This window comes from Emydura macquarii, unplaced genomic scaffold (assembly GCF_026122565.2).
Source record: "Emydura macquarii macquarii isolate MOO-44397 ecotype Brisbane River unplaced genomic scaffold, CSIRO-AGI_Emac_v2 contig_3451, whole genome shotgun sequence".
In the NCBI taxonomy this organism is placed as follows: domain Eukaryota; kingdom Metazoa; phylum Chordata; order Testudines; family Chelidae; genus Emydura; species Emydura macquarii.
In genome coordinates, this window is record NW_027133588.1 from 3964353 (window position 1) to 3984416 (window position 20064).

The 20064-nt window shown below is 45.5% G+C and overlaps 1 protein-coding gene across 1 annotated transcript in view; it reads left to right on the top strand.

The window, feature by feature from the left end:
• CIB2 (calcium and integrin binding family member 2) overlaps positions 1-19754 on the top strand; it is a 108962-nt gene extending 89208 nt beyond the window's left edge. Inside the window, exon 6 of the mRNA XM_067534543.1 lies at positions 18699-19754. Coding sequence (XP_067390644.1) covers positions 18699-18720 — 22 coding nt within the window. The 3' untranslated portion in view covers positions 18721-19754. The remainder of the gene's footprint in view (positions 1-18698) is intronic.
• Positions 19755-20064: the final 310 nt, after the last annotated feature.

Genomic DNA, 20064 nt, shown 5'->3' on the forward strand with positions numbered 1-20064 from the left:
TAGAATCTCAGAGTTACGAACACCTCAGGAATGGAGGTTGTTCATAACTCTGAAATGTTCGTAACTCTGAACAAAACGTTATGGTTGTTCTTTCAAAAGTTTACAACTGAACATTAACTTAATACAGCTATGAAACACTAGTATACAGAAGAAAAATGCTGCTTTCCCTTTATTTTTTTAGTAATTTACATTTAACACAGTACTGTACTGTGTTTGCTTTTTATTTTTCTCTGTGTATTTCTGGTTCCAAATGAGGTGTGTGGTTGACTGGTCAATTCGTACCTCTGGTGTTCGGAACTCTGAGTTTCTACTGTATTTAAATTTCTATTATAGCTATTGTTTAACTTTTCATCACATACTCTTGTGTGGCTGCATGTTGGGAAGAGCAGTGAGGGGAGCATCTATTCAAGTGTCCTCCACACAAATAATCTTGGCTAAAAAGGACAGTGAGGCAGGGTGGGTGCAGGTTGGAAATGGAGCCATAGGATCTGCACTTCTGTGACTCTAAATCTCTGTAGATAGGTAAATTCCATCCTTCCCTAGATCCTCAGGTTTTGTGCACGGAGGACTGAACAACACCAGTAATGTTTGAAAGGTGACTGAACCAAAACCACAGACCTAAATACTCCCAATTTTGGAGAAGATCAGATTTAAATCCAGACCCTATTTGTATAACCAAAGCCCCAGACGCCAATTCTCCCTCTGTTTTGTTCTGACTCTCAACTTTGAGGATTGGGCTCATCTATCCCTAATAATAATTGCCCCTTGTTAACTTGAAACAGATGTTTTCCCCACACCTCTTTGTTCAGACACAGAGCATTTAGTTAGCGTAGGCTGGTGGCATTGATTTTAAAAAGAACAGAGCAGTGGAACTTGGGGAGAAAAAATATGTCTAGAGAATTACATGGACTTTACAAACACTTGTACTGGTAGAGAAAAAAAAAAGAGGTAAAGCCAAATTTGGACCTTTAATCTTGGCACCACTAGTTAGTTTTATGATTTGTAAATAGCCTGGAGGACACACAGCAGTTACTCAGCACACAAAATTTGAAGAATGGCACATTACAATGAAATTTTATAGTCCACTGATGCTGAGTGAGAACTGAGTGCTGCATGCCCACAGGGACATCATTTGAAGAGGGTCATTGACAATGTACCAACTCAAAAGGAGCTGCTACAGTGTCAATGAGAACATCTCCTATACTAATTAAGTGTGCCAGTTTGAGCAATTTTAGTACCAGATACCCAGGCAGTTAAGCATGTCCTCTGAAATAACAGACAGCATTCCAATTTTTACCTCCGTTTAAAAAACCCCCGAACTTCTTTGTAAATTTCGCCATGTAGAGCTGTTGTTTTTTCCTTACAATACGAAATGTTGCAACTATACATGAAAACCTCATAAAGAGAATGGATCAGCTGCAAGGGATGGGGGTCAGGCATGAGAAACCTGTAGAGCCTACTTGTGCCACCACTCCCTTTATAGCTGTGCAGTGGAGACTTGCAAACTGCTCTCTTAGAACTGAAAAGCAGCTGAGGAAGCTATATAATCCCAGAAGCTCCTGAGAAAGAATGAGGCAATGGTATGTTTGTCACTGCAGCCATAAGAGGTCCTGTGCCCTTTCTTTTTTTTCCCCACAGCTTGTGACATTTTGGGATGGTGGCAAGGGAGTGATTGGGTAGCTTGCTGAGTGTAGGAGGTAGTGGGCGTTCAACTGTAGATATAGGTGAGTGAGCAGATGGATGGAAGAGCCGGTAAATAGTTACATAGAAGGTATAAAGAGAAGTCTAGTAGAGAGCAAGGGATCTCTAACAATACTGATGGCTCAAAGGATTATGTTAGCAATCCTCCTTCCCACCCCAACCCCCACTTTAACAACCACTTACTCTCCAGTGATCCTTGCTATCATGATGGCCTCTCAGAGCCGTAGGCAGCCAGCTGTAAATTTATTCCAGAGCAAAGCTGGCCCCATCTGGCCTCTGGGGCACATAAGGAAGATTTAATGCTGGCTTTGCTCCATCCTCTCTGGCCATGCTTTGATTGCAGATTGAGTGAGCCACAAGATCAGTCTCTTTCCCCAGGGAAGTGTCTGTGGAAAGAGTCTTGAAGTGCTCAGACTGAAGTGCTCCTGATAAGGTATGGCCTGAAGCAATGGGTTTCCTTCCAGGCTCTCACTGAAAGCCATCTGGCTCATAGCCTCTGACCTCTGAGCTTTACAACCAATCTCTTCCGTATTTAGAACCTCTGTCGTGAAACACTGGTACAAATGCCTGTACAATCTCAGGGTCAAGAGGAGGCTGCATGCTTTGTTTCCTCTGTGGTTTCTCTTAGAGCCACCATTTAATGGCTACAAGAAAGGAAACAGACAGTTTCCAGGTGCCTCTTCTAGGCAAGCCAGGCCGCATTCTGAACTTGATGAATCTCCTTTGCTGTTTTATTGTTTGATCATTAAGAGATATTCAGCAGCTTCACAAATCTTTGGTTACACTTTCAGCAGAGATGGTCAAAAGGTTCAGGATTCAGGCATGAGGATGAACCAGCCACAGGGTGTGTGTTCATGAGACTTCTACTGTCTTGTCCGCATTCAAACTGGAACTGGAAAATAGGATCCTTCAGGTTTTAAATGGAACCTGGAACACAAACTGACGGGCATATTCGAAGGTGGAAGTTGAGCATTCACACTCTATGAAATTCAAGAAGATTCACATTCAAGAATCTGGTTATGACCTATCTCTAATTATATGGCTATGTTTTTGAGACTGTGGGAACATGAGTATGCATCATTAATATTGTTTCTAACAGCTGTGCCTTCCTTACTGCCAGTTTGCATTATTTTTTATAGCTGGATTTGGTAAGTTCTTCTTCGAGTGCTTGCTCATGTCCATTCTCAATTTAGGTGTGTGTGCTCGCCACATGCATCAGTGCCGGAAACTTTTTTCCCTTAGTGGCACCCGTTGTGCAGTTTAGGACAGAGGTGCACTAGCGGGGGTGAGTACGATCAGCTGTCCAGCATGTGCCCACAGTATGCTTTGCTGTGGGTAGTAATAATATAATTCCCTTATTTCAGTGGGTAATTAAAAGAACAGTTACTTACCTTGTAACTGTTGTTCTTTGAGATGTGTTGCTCATGTCCATTCCCAATTTAGGTGTGTGTGCTCACCAGATGCACCAGTGCCGGAAACTTTTTTCCCTTAGTGGTACCTGTACCAGATGGCTCTAGCGCCCCCTGAAGCAGCACGCATGTGCGCCCACATATAGGCACTACAGGTTCCCCCTCCCTCTCAATTCCTTCTTGCCACCAGTGACAGTGCCATCACAAGTTTTTTTCATCTCCCAAGTGGTCTATTGGTTGTTTTTAGTGTATATAGTTTCTCATTCATTACAGTTAGTTCTACTTGTTAGTAGTTAGAGTCCAAGAGTGGGGCATGCCCCGTTTCCTGGGGTTTAAACCCTGCGGTTCCTGTAAGAAGCCTATGCCCAGGAGTGACCCTCATCAAAGTTGTTTAAAGTGTCTAAGGGAAGCCCACATCAGTGAGAAGCATAAGATTTGTAAAAGCTTCCGCCCGAGAACCAAGACTGACCATGACTTCCTTCTTCAGGGCATTTTGATGGAGTCGGCTCTTAGACTGGTGTCAGAGGCCAGCAGGTCGGACTCGGCACTGAGCACGATGGCCTCAGCATGCAGTGCCCCTCCAGCACCTGTCTCTTCCTCCCAGCACCAATCTCTCTCCTTGGTTCCGAAGAAGAGGTCTAAGAAGATTTGCACAGGACTGGGTAGCTCTCCGGTGGAGAAGGCCAAGGGGGACCTGGAGAGACCCATGTCAGGCCACCAACCCTCCCCACCTCAGAAAGGTCCTTCACCGCAGCGAGTGTCAATCCTGGCACCAGGCCCTCCACCGACTCCAGGTAGTGGTAGAGGCTCTCATCGATTAGTGGTGCCATTGACTCCGGAGGCTTTCCAAGCTATGAAGGACTTCTTGGCACTGCCAGTACCACAAATGCCAAGGGATGGCAGAATGCTGCACCATGGCTTGGCATTGGCCTTTTGGGGCAGGTCAGTGAGGGACAGGTTTGCTCACCAATCCCCTTAGTCGAGGCACCGTTCACTGGTGCGCAGGCGGTCCCCGGAGATCGGGTTACACTCTCCGGGTCAGGACACCGCCAGATCGGGCTCCCGCCGATGTTTGCCGGAGGACCAGCACCAAGTGGAGGACCACCATGGAGCAGAGTGACGCAGATCACCAGACTCACTGTGTTTCCCCGGCACTGTGACCCCACTTGCCTAGTCCATACAGGAAGCCGAAGGACAAGACCCGGTCTCATCACTCCCAACACTCAGGCTTCGCTTGTCCCACACCGGTGCTGGTGCATTGACAACACGGCTTGCATGGCACCAAAAATTATTCGGAGATGGCACCAACATGGCCATTGGATATCAGCACATCATCTTTGGACAACATCGATGTTGTCCAAGCTATGCAACCCCCAGCTACGGTGCCCAGCTTCCCCATGATACCACCAATGGCGGCGTGGCCTCAAGGTCAATGGCCCAGACCATGGCCTTACTGATGGGGATTTCCCTCTGGAGTCCTGCAGGTCGGTTCCGTGAGAGGAACCTCGGCACAGCAGTCTTCCATCCCTCAGAGCACAGTACCGCACCTGGACTCGGACTCAGACCATGATGGTTCGCGCACCTTGGCACCCGTGGCCCCTCCCCCAGCTCAGGTGCCAACCTCTTCCTCATCGTCACCAGATGAAGCGGTCATGGGATCCTCATCTGCGGAGCCAGTGGACAAGTGTTTAAGGTGCACCGGAACTTATTGCAAAGGGTCACCTCTAACTTGGGCCTCAAGATAGAGGAACTGGATGAGCCAACGGATGAGCTGTTCAGGATATTGGCTTTGGCAGCTCCTAGTAGAGTGGCCCTTCCAGTCCATGAGGGGGTTGTTAAACTTGCCAAGGCCCTGTGGCAAACCCCAGCCTCCCCACATCCAAGAGGGCAGAAAGAAAATATTACGTGCTGGCGAAGGGTTTTAAATTCCTTTACACCTACCCTGCACCGGGTTACCTGGTTGTCACGGCCGCCAACGAGAGGGACAGGCAGGGGAAAGTCAGCTCAAACCCTAAATATAAGGACACCAAGAGACTCGACTTGTTTGGTTGAAAAATTTATTTTATGGCCAGCCTGTAGCTGCAAGTGGTAAACCAACAGGCACTGCTAGGTAGATACCAATTCAATATCTGGCACTCGCAGGACAAGTTCACAGACTCGCTGTCCCCGTCCTCCGAGCAGGAGTTCGAGGCCATATTGGAAGAAGGGAGACCAGTGGCCAGGGCATCTCTGCAAGTGGCCTCCGACACAGCAGATTCTGCAGGCAGGACCAAGGCGTCAGTGATATCGATGAGGCAAGCGTCATGGCTCCGTCCTCGGGTCTCCCATCTGAGGTCCAGCAGTTCATTCAGAACCTCCCCTTCGATAGTGCGGTCCCTCTTTGCCAAGCAGGCAGATGCCCAATTGCATGGCATGAAGGACTCCAGGGTGACTTTGTGGTCCCTTGATCTCTATACTCCTTTCTCCTCTAGGGAGCATTTTAAGCCCCAGCATGAACAGCAGTCTGGGGACCACCCCCACAGAGACTGCTATAAGAAGAAGAACAAATCTTACAAGAGGCAGCAGCCAGCCCTCAACTGAGCCCTAGCCACCATAACCAGGGTGGGAAGCAGTCCTTTTGAAGGTGCGCCCGAGAGCGACCTACCAGTTCTTTCCTTGGATCCACCCCCTTTGGCCGCTTGACTGCACCAAGAGTCTTCACCAAGTGCATGTCGGTGGTAGCGGCCTACCTCAGAAGGAGAGGAGTGCAGGTATTCCCTTACTTGGATGATGGCTCATCAGAGGCAGGTCAAGATCTCAGGTCCAGGTCAGTATATCGATCACCTGAGGTGTTTGTCAGGTGCTGAGGCTCCTAATAAACAAACAGAAATCTGTATTAGTCCCCGTGCAAAGCATAGAGTACATCGAGGCAATGCTGGACTCATCCAGGGCCAGAGCATTCCTTCTGGAGGAAAGATTCCAGGCAATGACAGAAATCATTACTCATATTTTGGCCTGTCCCCTTACAACAGCGAGGGTGTACCTTAACCTCCTGGGCCACATGGCGGCCTGCATCTATGTGGTTCCCCAGGCCAGGTTGCACCTCAAACCCCTCCAGATGTGGTTGGTGTCAGTATATTCTCCGATCAGGCACCGCTTGGACAGGATACTTACGGTCCCTCTAGAAATACCTCTTTGATCTGGTGGCCGACTCCGGGTCACGTCCTCTCAGGAATGCCCTATGAAACACCCCAGCTGTTGGTAACCATGGTTACCCCATGGAAGCTGGGGTTACACATCAATATCAAAGAGTTCAGGGCAACTCGACTAGTCTGTGCAGTTTTTCCACCTCATCTTACCTACAGGGTGGTGCAGAGTCTCACGGACAATATGGTCTCCGTATATTATATCAACAGATAAGGGGGGGCCAGATCCCCTGTGTGTAGAGGCCTTGCGCTTCTGGGAGTTCTGCATCAACCACAATATCCACCTAATAGCAGTTCACCTCCCAAGGGTCAACAACTCTTTAACGGACTGTCTTAGCAGGGCCTTCTGTTCTCACCATGAATGGTCCCTCCACCCGGAGGTGATGGCTCATATCTTCCGAAGGTGTGGCAATCCCCGAGTGGACCTCTTTGCCACCAGGGCCAACAGATAGTACTGTGGCTTCTGCTTCCTCCAGGGCCTCAGTGCAGGCTCCATCACCAACGCTTTTCTCCTCCCCTGGTTGGAGGGGCTCCTGTACGCCTTCCCATCAACACCTCTGATCCACAAGGTCCTCCTGAAGGTGAAGAGGGACAAGGCACAGATTATCCTGGTGGCACCAGAGTGGCCCAGACAGTATTGGTTCGGGATGCTGGTGGAGCTGGTGGGTCCCAGGCATTGGACCATGCCCCTGCGCCCGGACTTTCTGTTCCAGGATCAAGGTCAGCTGCTCCACCCAGAGCTGGCCTCCCTCCACCTGACGGCTTGGATGCTCTGTGGCTGAACCAAGGGGAGCAGGCCTGTTCAATCCAGATTCAGTGGGTGCTCCTGGAAAGCACAAAGCCATCGACCAGATCTGCCTAGTGAGCCAAGTGGAAGCGCTTCACCTGCTGAGCGACCGAACATGGCGTGTCCCTGATGGAGACATTGATCCCTATAATCCTGGAATATCCTGCTCCATTTGAAACAAGAGGGATTGGCCTTCTCATCAGTGAAGATCCATGTGGCAGCCATATCTGCTTTCCACCTGTTGGTGGAAGGTAGAACAGTCTATTCTCATGGAATGACAACTAAGCTCCTCAAAGGGCTGGAAAGGCTTTTCTCGCCGATAAGGGAGCCTCCTCCTCAGTGGGACTTAAACTTGGTCCTTTCCAGACTTACTGGACCGCCCTTTGACCCCATGGCCTCATGCTCCCTTACATACCTGTCATGGAAGGTCGCCTTCCTGGTTTCTATCATGTCCGCCAGGCGAGTGTCAGAGATCAGAGCTTTAATGTTGGAGTCACTATACATGGTGTTCTTCAAGGACAAGATCCAGCTACAACCGCATCCGGCCTTTTGGCCTAAAGTGGTTTCCCATTTTCACCTGAATCAAGAGATCTTCCTGCCTGTTTTCTACCCCAAGCCACACAACTCCAGTGAGGAGAGACACTTGCACACTCTCGACTTGAGGAGGACCCTGGCATTTTATATTAACAGGACTAAGTCCTTCTGCTGCTCTTCTCAGCACTTCATGGTGGTTGCGGATTGGATGAAGGGCTTACAGGTTTCCTTGCAGCATATTTCAAAATGGATCACGGCCTGCATCCAGGCCTGTTGTGAGCAGGTGGGAATCACAACTCGGGTGTCCTTGACAGCCCACTCAATGAAGGCACAGGCATCTTCTGTGGCCTTCCAGGCGCACATCCTTATATTGAACATCTGCAGGGCAGCTACCTGGTCATTAGTACATACCTTCGCATCCCACTATGCGCTTACGCAGCAAGCCCAGGATGATGCTAGCTTTGGTAGAGTGGTGCTTCAAAGGTCACAACCCTGAACTCATGCCCGCCTCCGAAGACACTGCTGGTGAGTCACTAAATTGGGAATGGACATGAGCAAGCACTCGAAGAAGAAAGAACGGTTATTTACCTTGTAACGTTGTTCTTCAAGATGTGTTGCTTATGTCCCTTCCACACCCGCCCTCCTTCCCCTCAGTCAGAGTTCCAGTAAGAAGGAACTGAGAGGGAGGGGGAGCCCACGGCACCTATATGCAGGTGCATGTGTATGCCACTGCAGGGAATGTTAGAGCTGGCTGGTATGGGTATCACTAAGGGAAAAAAGTTTCTGGCATCGGTGCATTTGGCGAGCACACAAACCTAAATTGGGAATAGACATGAGCAACACATCTCAAAGAACAACAGTTACAAGGTAAGTAACCGTTCTTTTAATTACCCACTGAAATAAGGATACTTAAAGCATACTGCGGGCACATGCTGGACAGCCAATTCTACCCTCCTCCGCTAGTGCACCTCTGTCCCAAACTGCACACATCCTCCCCAGTCTCACCTTGGAGTTCCTACTGAATTGCAATGACCAATCATGCTGAATCTCATGAAGGTTTCTGGCTATAAGATGTAGAATATGTACATTGAATAGGGACTAGTGCTCAGAGTTTGTATATTAATGATAGACAGAGTGGATAGTAGATTGACTGGCAACTTCCATTTCATTAAGGACTAAAGATCAAGTTCTGTTCTAGGTTTTCAATGGTAATGAAGCTATTTATCAAACTGCTGAAACATGCTGCAGCTATTGTACAATACAATAGCATTCCATTGGACTGGTTCTTTGGCATGTCTGGGCCAGTGCACTGTATAAGGTCTTATGATACACTGCTGTCACCAAACGATGGTGCAATACTTCTGTCTGACACTTCCTGTACTGAATATACTGTAGCATGAGTGTATCACTGCACGGAATGTCTTAAAAAATCCTTGGCTGCTTGTGGGTCTAGGGCTGATATTCTAAAATATTCTATCATGTGCATCTCTGATCAGTATGGCCCTTGTTATTTTTTAATGCATATTTTGTGGAAGGTATCATTTGCCTTTTAAAGAAAGAGAAATTGGCATTCTTGTGGTTTGCCTTTTCCAAATTACCATTCTGTATTCTCTTGTTACTTTCATTACTTCTTGTGTTGTCTTGACTGATTCTCATGGTCTGTACCTGATCTGTTTATACTACAGAAGGCATTTATTAGACATTTTCATTACCTTACTCCTCCTGTGTGCTCAGTATCCTGCGTCTTATACTGAACTCTGTGTTCTCCGTTATTTACCCTTGGTTTTGAAGAATCTATGCAAGTGTTGTATTTTTAAAGTGAGGCACTCAGATTCAATCCCTATTGGGGTAGGGAGCCCCCTCACCAACTACCATCACAATAGGGAGGCCAAAGACTGAATGGGTCACTGAGTGTAAACAGCTCTCTCTGATGGTCCCTTCTGAACCAGGGCTGGAGCCTGCTGTTAGGTAGCAGTGTGGCGGACGCTTGCAATTTTTCCATCTGGGGTCTGATTGCAAAGCTTCTATTGCTTTTGCTTTGTCATTGTCTGCAGTCCCCAAGGGCTCAGTCATGAACTCCACATTGTAAGGATCCAAGACTCCACCCTTTCAACTTACTGATTAGCATAATTGAATGGGTGCAGAGGGGGAAAATGGGACCCTGCCCTGTTTGTGGGACAGTGTAATAAGCTGGCCTTCTCCCAGCACACATAGGACCCACTGCCATACAATCTTTTTCCTGGCAGTTTTATTTTCCTAATATAGGCAAAATGAACAAAATCCATTCCTCAGCTGACTCTGGGCTACTGCTCCGAGGGGATTCTCCCCCTTCCCTCAGTCCTTTTGACTACCTCGTCCACGGAGCCAGTTTGGAACCACCTTACCCAGCTCTGGGGTCCCATGGGAAGGGTCTTCAAGAATAGCTCCAGGATCACTCAGTTCATTACTTTCTCTATGGAGCTAGTCTCTGGGCATAACCACTGGGCAGCAAGGTCCTGTAATCACTGAGCCAGTACCCATTATCATGCCCCCTATGGGAATGACTCAGCCCAAAAATAGTACTGATATGCCTCCAGGATCAGTCCCAATCTGTCTAAGATGGTAGCCTTCACCACAGGATAGGAGTGCACCTGCTTATTGCTCAATGCTCAGTAGGCTGCCAGCCCCTCACCTATCAAACATGCTATGTATAATTCCCCAGACAATTCTTCCCAGTCCACTGCACTGGACACTAACTCGAAGGTACATAGAGTGGCCTCTGCATCTTCCTCTGACCCCAGCTTCTCCAGTCCAGGGACCAGCCAGCCCAAGCTACCCTCCCTAATACCAACCAAATTCCCCAAAGTCCCTTGGCCCAGCCACTTCTGCAACCATTCTTGTTGCTGGAAATGAGCCTCTTGCCACCGCTGTTGAGTGGCAAAGTGTGCCTCCTGCTGCTTCTGCTGGCTCTCCATTAACTGCAGGAGCCTGGGCTGGGGCTGTTTCTGATTCTGCTGTCACTGCGCCCTTACCAACAGATATACCTCCACCACCTTACCTGGTCACACAAACTGGGTGGGGTATCAGTCAGTGTGCAGAGGCTTCAATCTCCCTTCAGTTCTACAGGCCAATTGCCTGCCCAGTCTTCACCACATGTAACAAGCTGGCATTCGCCTCAGCTCACAGAGAACCCATCGCCACACCTGGAGTCTTGCCTCCCCTCCAGGGAACTCTGGCAGCCTGCCTGTAGCACCTGATTCTTGCAGATCCCTGGCTCTAACTCACCAAGTTTCCTTCTTCTCTAGGCCCAAATACACTCTTTTAAACCTAATTGGGGTCAGATAAACAGTCACAGGTGCATTGTCCCTGCTCCCTCTTAAAGGGGCCAGTCATCCTGTGGTAGGCAGCTCAACTATGTGCAACCCATTACTCAGGTTTGATTATCAAGTTACAGTCCAAACCCTAACTCCATGTAAAAAACACTCTTAGTAATCATTTTAGTAAAATACACCTCTGAATGTGTGGCATTTCCCTCTGTGGGGGCTAACATATGGGAGAGACAGCAATTTTCTCTAAGAAACATTGCCTCAATTTTCCCCAAGATTAAATAAATTTGCTTATTCATTATCTCAGTTATTTATAGTGTAACAATCTTGATTGGCCATTCCAAACATTTACTGATCGCTGAATGGAACAACATTTCCTGTGTCTGGCCAGAATTTATCTCAAGCTCCATTTATGGCCTCTGGTGCTCTTGTCTATCCAGTGCTAGCGGCAGTAATGGTACTGTAAGTGGTAACTATCTTCATAATCTTGTAGTGTGGTAGTAAAACATTTTTTCTCTTTATAAAAATGCTCTTCTGAAGATTTCCAGATCCCTGGAGGAAATACCTACCAAACCATGGACAGGTACAGCCACAGTTTCAAAGAAACCATTGATTTTGTGTGCCTCCATTTATTGATATCCAATTTGAGACACATTAGGTCTTGTTTTTAGAGGTGCCTGAGCACCCGTTGACTTCAGCTGTAGTTTTGGGTGGTCAGCATCTTTGAAAATTTGGCCCAAAGGAACCCAGTAACTGAGGCATGCAAAATCCATGGCCACTTCTGAAAACTGTGGTCCTTGCTCCTGATATTCAGCAGTCCTAAGTACCTGCAGCTTCCAGTGACTTTGACAAAATCCAGGGGCATTCAGCATCTCTGAATATCTAGCCCAAAGTATGTCAAGTTTAGCACCCAACATCTGATCCTTTTTAAAAAAGATGGCTATATTGATTTCATTTACTGATCTAATGTCAGTGACAAAAGGCTGTCCTATCTCTCACCCCAAAGAAAGCAAATCCTTCAGGTGATTAGAATCAGAAACTCCAGACTCCTGGGTTCTGTTCCTGACTCTCCCACTGGTTCATTGTGTGGCCTGTGGTAAGTCTCATAATTTCTGTCTCCCTTTCTTGTTCGAGGACCCAACCTGTGAAAAACTTAGCACCTTTCACAGGAAGTTCTCAAAGTACAAAGCATCATTATCATTTAAATGAAGCCAGTGGCATAATTACACAAGTGGTGGGAACATCGTCCCCACACTGCCTGTTGGACGAATGATGAATACAGGTGACTGATTTTAAATATTTGCTCTTGCACATACAAGAGGATTTTTTAAGCCATGCCACACAACGATGCACTTGTACATATAGTACCGTAATCATTATGTTTGGCCCAAGGGCCCAGCATTTGGCCTGATGCTGGCTGAAGTTCACTCATAGCATAGTGACTTTTTTCTCTCTCGTTGCTCCTTTTGCAAACCTTCATTTAATGACACTGTGCGGGTTTAATCTCCTAGAGACAGTCTGCCAAGCTTTGTACTGCTGCCAAGGAAATGAAGATGCAGTAAAGTGTATTGTCTGATTTGCACTCCTGTGTTGAGGAAATGATTTTTTTTTAAATACTTTGAGAAAACTCAACTATAATCACTGACCAGGACAGAGGAAATATGCATTCTTGGCTATTATCCCAGAAGCTGAATAAGTTGTAAATGATAGTGACAGTTGCTGGTTCAGAAAATTTGATACCATTGGGTTTATTTCACTCAAAAATGTTATCATTAAGAGCCTGCTTGTAGCTTAATGGAAGCATTAGCACTCTGAACTGGCACTGGATAAGTGTTCTGTTCTACAAGACTGGTTACGTTTTCCACAGGAAATTGTTTTATAAATCATCATGGAAGCTTAAGCTTATTTTAAGGCCTGAGGATGATACACAGTGTAGCAATTTGAAACGGGGCTTGAGAAAAACATAGTATTAGCAACATGCCAGAGCTGCCAAAACCAGACAGGGAAACAATAGAGAGGTTAAAAAGTGTATATCCTGACTGGAGATGTACCATTTCTGAACCTTCATCATCTGCCTCCATCCATTGGATGCAACTTTTTTTCTTACACATTTTAGATATGTATTTAAAGCAGACACCAACTAGTATCCCATCTTGTTCTTTATATGAAGCACAAGATCATTTGCTTCAGAGTTGTCAGTGACTCGGAAACAGATAATGCCATTTTTTATGAGTGCCACTTCTCATCCCCTTTATCCCACTTGATCCTTCCTAAATGGGTTATAACCCTTGATTGTAACATTCCAATCATATGACTCTTCCCACTCACTTTCAGTAATACCAAGTAGATCAAATTGGTGCTCATAAATGAGCAATTCCAGTTCCTCTTGTTTATTACCCAGGCTCCTGGCTTTGGGGTATAGGCAATTTAAAGAATTTCTTCTTTTCAGTGGTTGAATAATTTTGTTCTTGACATCTTGATTTTCTGCTACATTAGTGTTCATTTTTCCCCACTTTTCATCCTCCCATTTTATTGTTAGTTTAATGCCCTCCCAGCTCTTCTATCCAGCCTGTCCTCTAGAAGGTTGGTTCCTCTTCTGAATGGAGGCCATCCAAACTATACAATCCCCTCTCCCCATAGAAGGTGGACCAATGTTCCACCAAATCAAAACTTTCTCCCTTATATCACTTACCTAGCTAGAACTTTGCTTTTAGACTCTTCTGTCTTCTGTTATCCTTTGCTGTTGAGACAAGAAGGAGTGATGCTTCCCGGGGATAGCAGGGGTTATGAGGTACCTCACTACCACCTGCCCGTAGTGTGAGGGAGCCTTGTCTGTGCCTTGCTGGAGGTCAGCTCCCTGGCTCCACAAGCCACTTCCCACACAGGCCCTCCCCTCTCAGCCCACACAGGCTCCGCTCTCCCTTTACAGGTTAGCACTAGGCACACTCCAACTCCTGAGCCCTCTGAGTTTCTCCCTGCAGTGTTCATGCCCTGATCCACTGCAAACTCATAGAAGTCCCAGATCCTCTGCTCTCAAAGGAACAATATGCTTCAGCTCACCAGTTACACCAGAGATTACAGCTCTGTTTAGCACACGGTGTTACAACCAAGGGGTGGGCAGTCAGGCATAAAGGCTAGAGCAGTAGTCAGGCTGGGGTGCAACTAGAGTCAAAGGTCAAAGCCAGAGACATGAATCAGGAGTCAAGATGAGGGTCAGTGACAGAGTCAGGAGCAAGCAGGGCTGGAGCAGACTGGAGCACGAGAGGAAGAAGGCGAAAGCAAGGCTTGGAAAAAGGCAGACAAAGGAAGAATTACTGCTGCAGGAATACATGATGAGAAACCAGCAACATGCTGCTTTTGCTGAGCTTAAAAGTAGGCCTGCTGGCTCCCTTCAGCCAGTCAGGCAGGCCAGCCAGTCAGACAGTCTTACTGCAACCCGACTGAACTCATTAATCTGCATGGAGACCAGGTTGGCTAGTCCTCAAGCTCAAGATGAAGAAGCTCATGCCTGATACACAGCACTGAGATTCGCTTATAGTAAAAACAAGGTAAGTGTATTTAACAAAGAGGAGAGATTCAAGTAATAGCAAGTAGGCAGAAGTATTGAAAACAAATGGTTACATATAAAATGAAATCATAACACTCATTCTAGAGCCTAGACTTAATTAACAAGATACCCTCTTGTCCAACAAATTCAGCTTATCCCAAAGTCTTTCACAGCCCTTGACAAACTGGCTGGCCATGATCCCTTTTTTCATGAAATAAACATGCTTCCTAGGTGAAGGATGCTGTCTGTCATTACTGGCTGTCAGTAAAGACCTCACATGCTACTGTTTGGCACACTATTATGTAGACATCAGATGCAAGGCATCCCTCTAAACCCCTATACATCCCATTATGCCCTTTGCCAGTTGGCATCAAGGGGTCCCTGGGTCACCGAAGTATCTCCAAGAAGATCACTTAGACATTCTTCTCCATGAACACCCTTCTGAGTTCTCTGAAATAATCTATGATCTGTGAGGTATTACGTGAAGCATTGTCATTAGAGCTGATATGCACCCTCACCAGTGGAATCTTGCCCATTAATTTCAGAAGCTCATCCAATCTTGCAGTCACATCTCTTAGATTGGCTCTGGAAAGACCGCACACTGTCCTTTTGTCTGCCAGTACTTGAAGAATGTTCTTTCCATTCTTCTTAGCATAGAAGAATCCCAGTTTTCCTTGGGTGGTTAAAGATCTATTTCTGGGTATTTTTGTTAGTCTTTCAGTTTGGGCTGAGCAGCCACCCTGAGGTGTGTCCTGTCTCCAATCCATTTGATGTCATTTCAGAACTTGAAGATGATGCTAAGGCTGCACCAGCCTCAGGTCTCAGTAACTGGCTTATATTCCGCAGATGTCGTATGAACTCCAGAACGAGTTGCAGTTCTTATCTCTCTGTTTGAGAGGGGCTCAGGCTGCAACATTCAAATCCAGTCTTGGTTCAGTCCAGCACAAAGATTGAAGCCATTTGCAAATTTCTGATCTGAATCAGAGCTTGAATGTAAGATACCCCTGAATTTCATAGGTCTTGGTTTGGATTCATCTCTCCTCTGTGAAATTGTAACTTTTCCCTCCTTCCTATGGCACCATTATCACGAGTGAATCGGTTACTCTATCGTATGTACTAAATCTGGAATAAATTCTTCTATGTTCCACTGGTATAAATCCAGATCAACACCGCTGAAATCAGCAGAGTTTTTCTAGGTTTACATGAGTGTATCTGAGAGCAGAATTTGGCCTTGCACACACACAAGAGAGTGTTAGACATCACAGTGTTCCTTGCTGAGAGACTAATGAAATCTTCCCAGCTTCAGGGAAGCATTCTAACCTGGCTGACCTTGTCATCCATTCATGTGCATAGCACTGTAGTCTGGTTTACAGCCAGAACCAGAACCAGAAATCCTTTTAATTAAAATTTCTAATGAACAGCTCGGTAGACTGAACCTTGGGTTAGCAGGTTTTGAAGAACTCCTGGAGGTCAACTGCAATACAATGGAAAGGAGCTCTGGAAATCATAGTTGTGACAATATTGGACTAAATTGCTACTGCTATGTTAAAATTCAGACATGACACTCCAGCTTTCAGTAACCATGAAATCTGCTTTGATTGTGTCTTTAAGGATGAATTACCATCCTGTGTTTACTTAACTTTATTGCAAAGGGAAAGGAAAACATGACACTACTATTGGAAAATGCATGTTATATTTTCTAAATGGAACATTGCATTTTTGAGTTTGAACTTGTGTGGTGTGATGCTTTTTATCCATCCATCCTCTATAAATGTGTCCCTGTAAAGCCAGGTTTCCAGAGTTATTCATCCATGATAACATGATGAAAAACTTTTCAAAGGGCAGTACTTTTCCCACCTCAGAATAGCATCACTATACCCCTAATACTGACATTTGACACAGTTTGAATCGCTGGGTTTCTCTATGGAAGCCATGAGAAAAGAATCTCTCCCCAGGCCATTTAATGGCCATTACTGGGCAGTGGATAAAAGCACTGGACTGAGAGGCTGGAGACCTGGGTGCCACTAGTCTTCTGGGTGACCTTAGGCATGTCATTTCACTTCTCCGTGCCTCATTTTCCCCATTTATAAAATGGGGGTAATGACATTGACTTCCCTTGTAAAGTGCTTTGCAATCTGCTGATGAAAAGTGCTATATAAGAGGTAGGTGTTATTACTACAGTCCTGAGGCTGCAGTAGCTTCCAGGTGTAGTGGTGAATCCACCAGCTCTGTTCCTGCACCTCCCCTGGCCCGTGCATGATTGGCAGGGAACTTGAAGCAATGTAGTGTACAAGGAGACCGTGCAGAGCTTGGCTCTGTGCCATCCAAAATCTTGTCCCTTCCTTCCCTTTCCTCTACACCCATCCACATAGTCTGTATCCCTCTGCACCTGTTGAAGAAGGGCAGGGCTTTGAACAAGACAGAGCATCTCTCAAATCTCTTTATTAGCCATGTTATCAGAAATCTAGACACATTGCTGTACCAGGCTATTGCTCAATGTGCCGTGTGTTTAATCATCAATTACTCTGGCAGCTGCTTGGTTTGTGGAGTTGTGTACTGTTTAGTGGCAGATGAGTTAACATGCTGTACTGTAGTCTAGCTACATTCGACAGTACCTGCCCCACCCAATGCTGAATGCTAGTCAGTTAATGGCGCTGACCAATAACAGTCTCCTGAGATTGCTCCAAATAAATATTGGTTTATCAGCATTCAGCAGAACTGTCAGAACAACCCCACCAGTCCAAACACACTCACAACACTAAGCAGAGAGGAGACCAGGGGAACAGTCTTCCCTGCCATATCTCCAGTGTCTTAGGCTATGTCTACACTGATGGCAGCAAATTTGCCACCATCAGATCAATCTATCTGGTTTGATTGAGCGGACGTGAAGACCTGTTCAATCGTTCCAGAAGTCGATTTACTAAAACCACCTCCAGAAAATGGTAATGCTGCATCGACGGATACACATTTCCCATTGGCACAGTGTAGTGGAGACATCATGCACAACAGACTTTAGGAAGTCAACATAAGTTATGCAAGCTACTCTATGTAGTTTGCATAACTCCTGTTGACTGCCACTGAATTTCCCAGTAAGTGTAGACCAGGCCTTAGTGAAATTGCACCTGGAATGAATCTGGCCCATTGTTTCTTGACTGAGCTACAGAAAAGGGAAAGGCAATGTGACATCCTACATAGCTTTTCCTAGAAGATCCTCCTTCCGGTAGGTGGAATAGTGTCATACTGCAGTGTTCTGGGTCTCCATGCTGGCAATCATTAATGACCAAGGCCCCAGTTCAGCAAAGCATTTTAGCATCTGTATGAGCAAAATAGGACTTCAGCACATGCTTAAGGGCTTTGCTGAAGAAGTAAAATAGCCACTATAATTAAATGCATGCAACTTACACATTGACAACCCCCCTCTGATAAACAATGAGTTAGATCCAAACTGAAGCAGCAGATCTCAAAACCTTCTGCCACTGATCTCTCAAGATCCAAGGCCTGAGCTTTCCACTTGGGCATGTGTCTGAGAGACCAAACTCCGCCGGATCCAGATACGCTCAAGCTATGGAAGAGTCCACATCTGAATCCCAGCTTCATTCCCCAGGGTCATCTCTAGATAAACTGTTGCTTTGTGCTGTGAATTACCCTCCTGATTACCCACTGATTGAAACTGGAAAGAGGAACTCCCTGCTGCAGAAGGTCGGCGAGTCAAATACTGTGTCTGAATTTTAAAAATGGTTGAATAGTTTTGTGGCCAGCATCAGTTTTCACTGTCTTTCTATGAAGGTCATTTCTAAAACAGTTGATGTTATTAGGGCTTCCAGTAAAACACCCTATTTTAAGCACAGGGAATATTTCTCAAAACAGTAGAAACTTTCACCATTGCAGACACTTACTTCTTAATCCCATCATCCATTCATCATTTTGGTACCTGAGCCCTTTAGTTGTTAGGCATTCTAAGAAAAGGATAATCAAACCTTTTGCTTCAGGGTATAAACTGATTGCCACGGGGTCAGGAAGGGATTTCCCCTTCACATACAGCACTGTACAGTTGGCCACAGGCATTGTGTTTTTCACCTTCTTCTGAAATATCTATATTGGGATAAAGGGCACTATGGACCAGTGATCAAGTCCACTCCTTCCCACTTTTCTCCATTAAAGTGGACTCTTTGAGAAAATCTCCTGTATAATGACAAGTGTTGATACCGCTTAATCTTTTTTTCTTTGCAGTACTTTCCACATAAGAATCTGAAGATGTTGGTGTGAACCACTGTTATCAGAAATGACTTGCCATCAGTCCTGCATCTTTGAATCTCAGGCACTTTGGGGGCTTTTGTCTTCTTATTATGGCTTCTTAGAACTCAGCAACAAGGACTGGAATCATTCTGTCCCATGGGGGGAAGAATCATCACTGATCTACAAGACTTTTGGGATGTCTATGTTTTTATCTTCAATGTTGGCCAACAATGGCATTCTGGAAAAGGGTGGTTGACTGGTTTTTTTTAAACAAACAGAATATTATTAAATGTATTTCCTTGTAGTTTTTATATTTATGAAAATTTAATATTGTTCTTCAAAGCAAAAAAGAAAGACAGAGATAAGCTATGGTGACTTTCCCACAGGTTATTCATTGAAAGAAAGCACTGGCCTTAAAATAGCGAGACACCTCCACCATTGTGTTACACAGCTGGGGATCATGCCTGGAAATAATTTGATTAAAATTTGAAGTCAAGATCAACTTCAGGGTGTTGAAGACAACCGCATACGGGGTTTGCCATTTAAGTCTAAAAATATCAGGTTGCTGGGCTTGGTGCTTAACCCTCAACCAATATTTTATGGATTGTCATATCCTTATGAAACTTGATATATTTGTCTTTTGTACAACATCCGCATAAGTGATTCACTTTTTCTCAAGACCAACTTTAAATTGTGTCTTTGTTCTTCAAGGAGGTCTTGCTTTTTCTCATGTCTTGGGCTGATAAAGTTGGATAGAAGAATACTGTCATCTGTAGCCCCAAGAAGCACAGCATCAGTACCAAGGACACAAAAAAGACATTTTTTAAACCAGCTATGCAATTTTCTCATAAAACGCATGAATGCAGCTCTGTATTTCTCTCTCGTAGTCCTCCTGAAAATCAGCTTTGTCATTTCTTTTTTAATTCCACTATTGGTTAGGTACTGGAGCATGACGACAATCATACTTGTATAACTGTTCTAACAGTCAATAGAAGGGCTCTGTCATTTACATGGCTTCTGTATCAAAGTCCCCTACAATTAAAACATTTGACTGATTTATCATGCTTTGAGGATTTTTGTGCTGAGATACAATATGAACATTAATTCCCTTTTTTATCAGAATTTTCCTCCAGTCAGTGTAATCTTAACCTTTCAGGGAATATGTGACTGTCTGAAATATCTGCTGCATATTGGCCTAAAGGTATCCTCAAAGAAGAAGTTGGGGGAGGGTAGAGTAAACCAAGGGTAAAATTCAAAAACACCTAAGTGAGTTAGGAGCATGATTCCTGGTATACTGGTGTCTTTCTGGAGTAACTCTATTGGAATTAATTCAGATATACACCAATATACTTGAGATCAA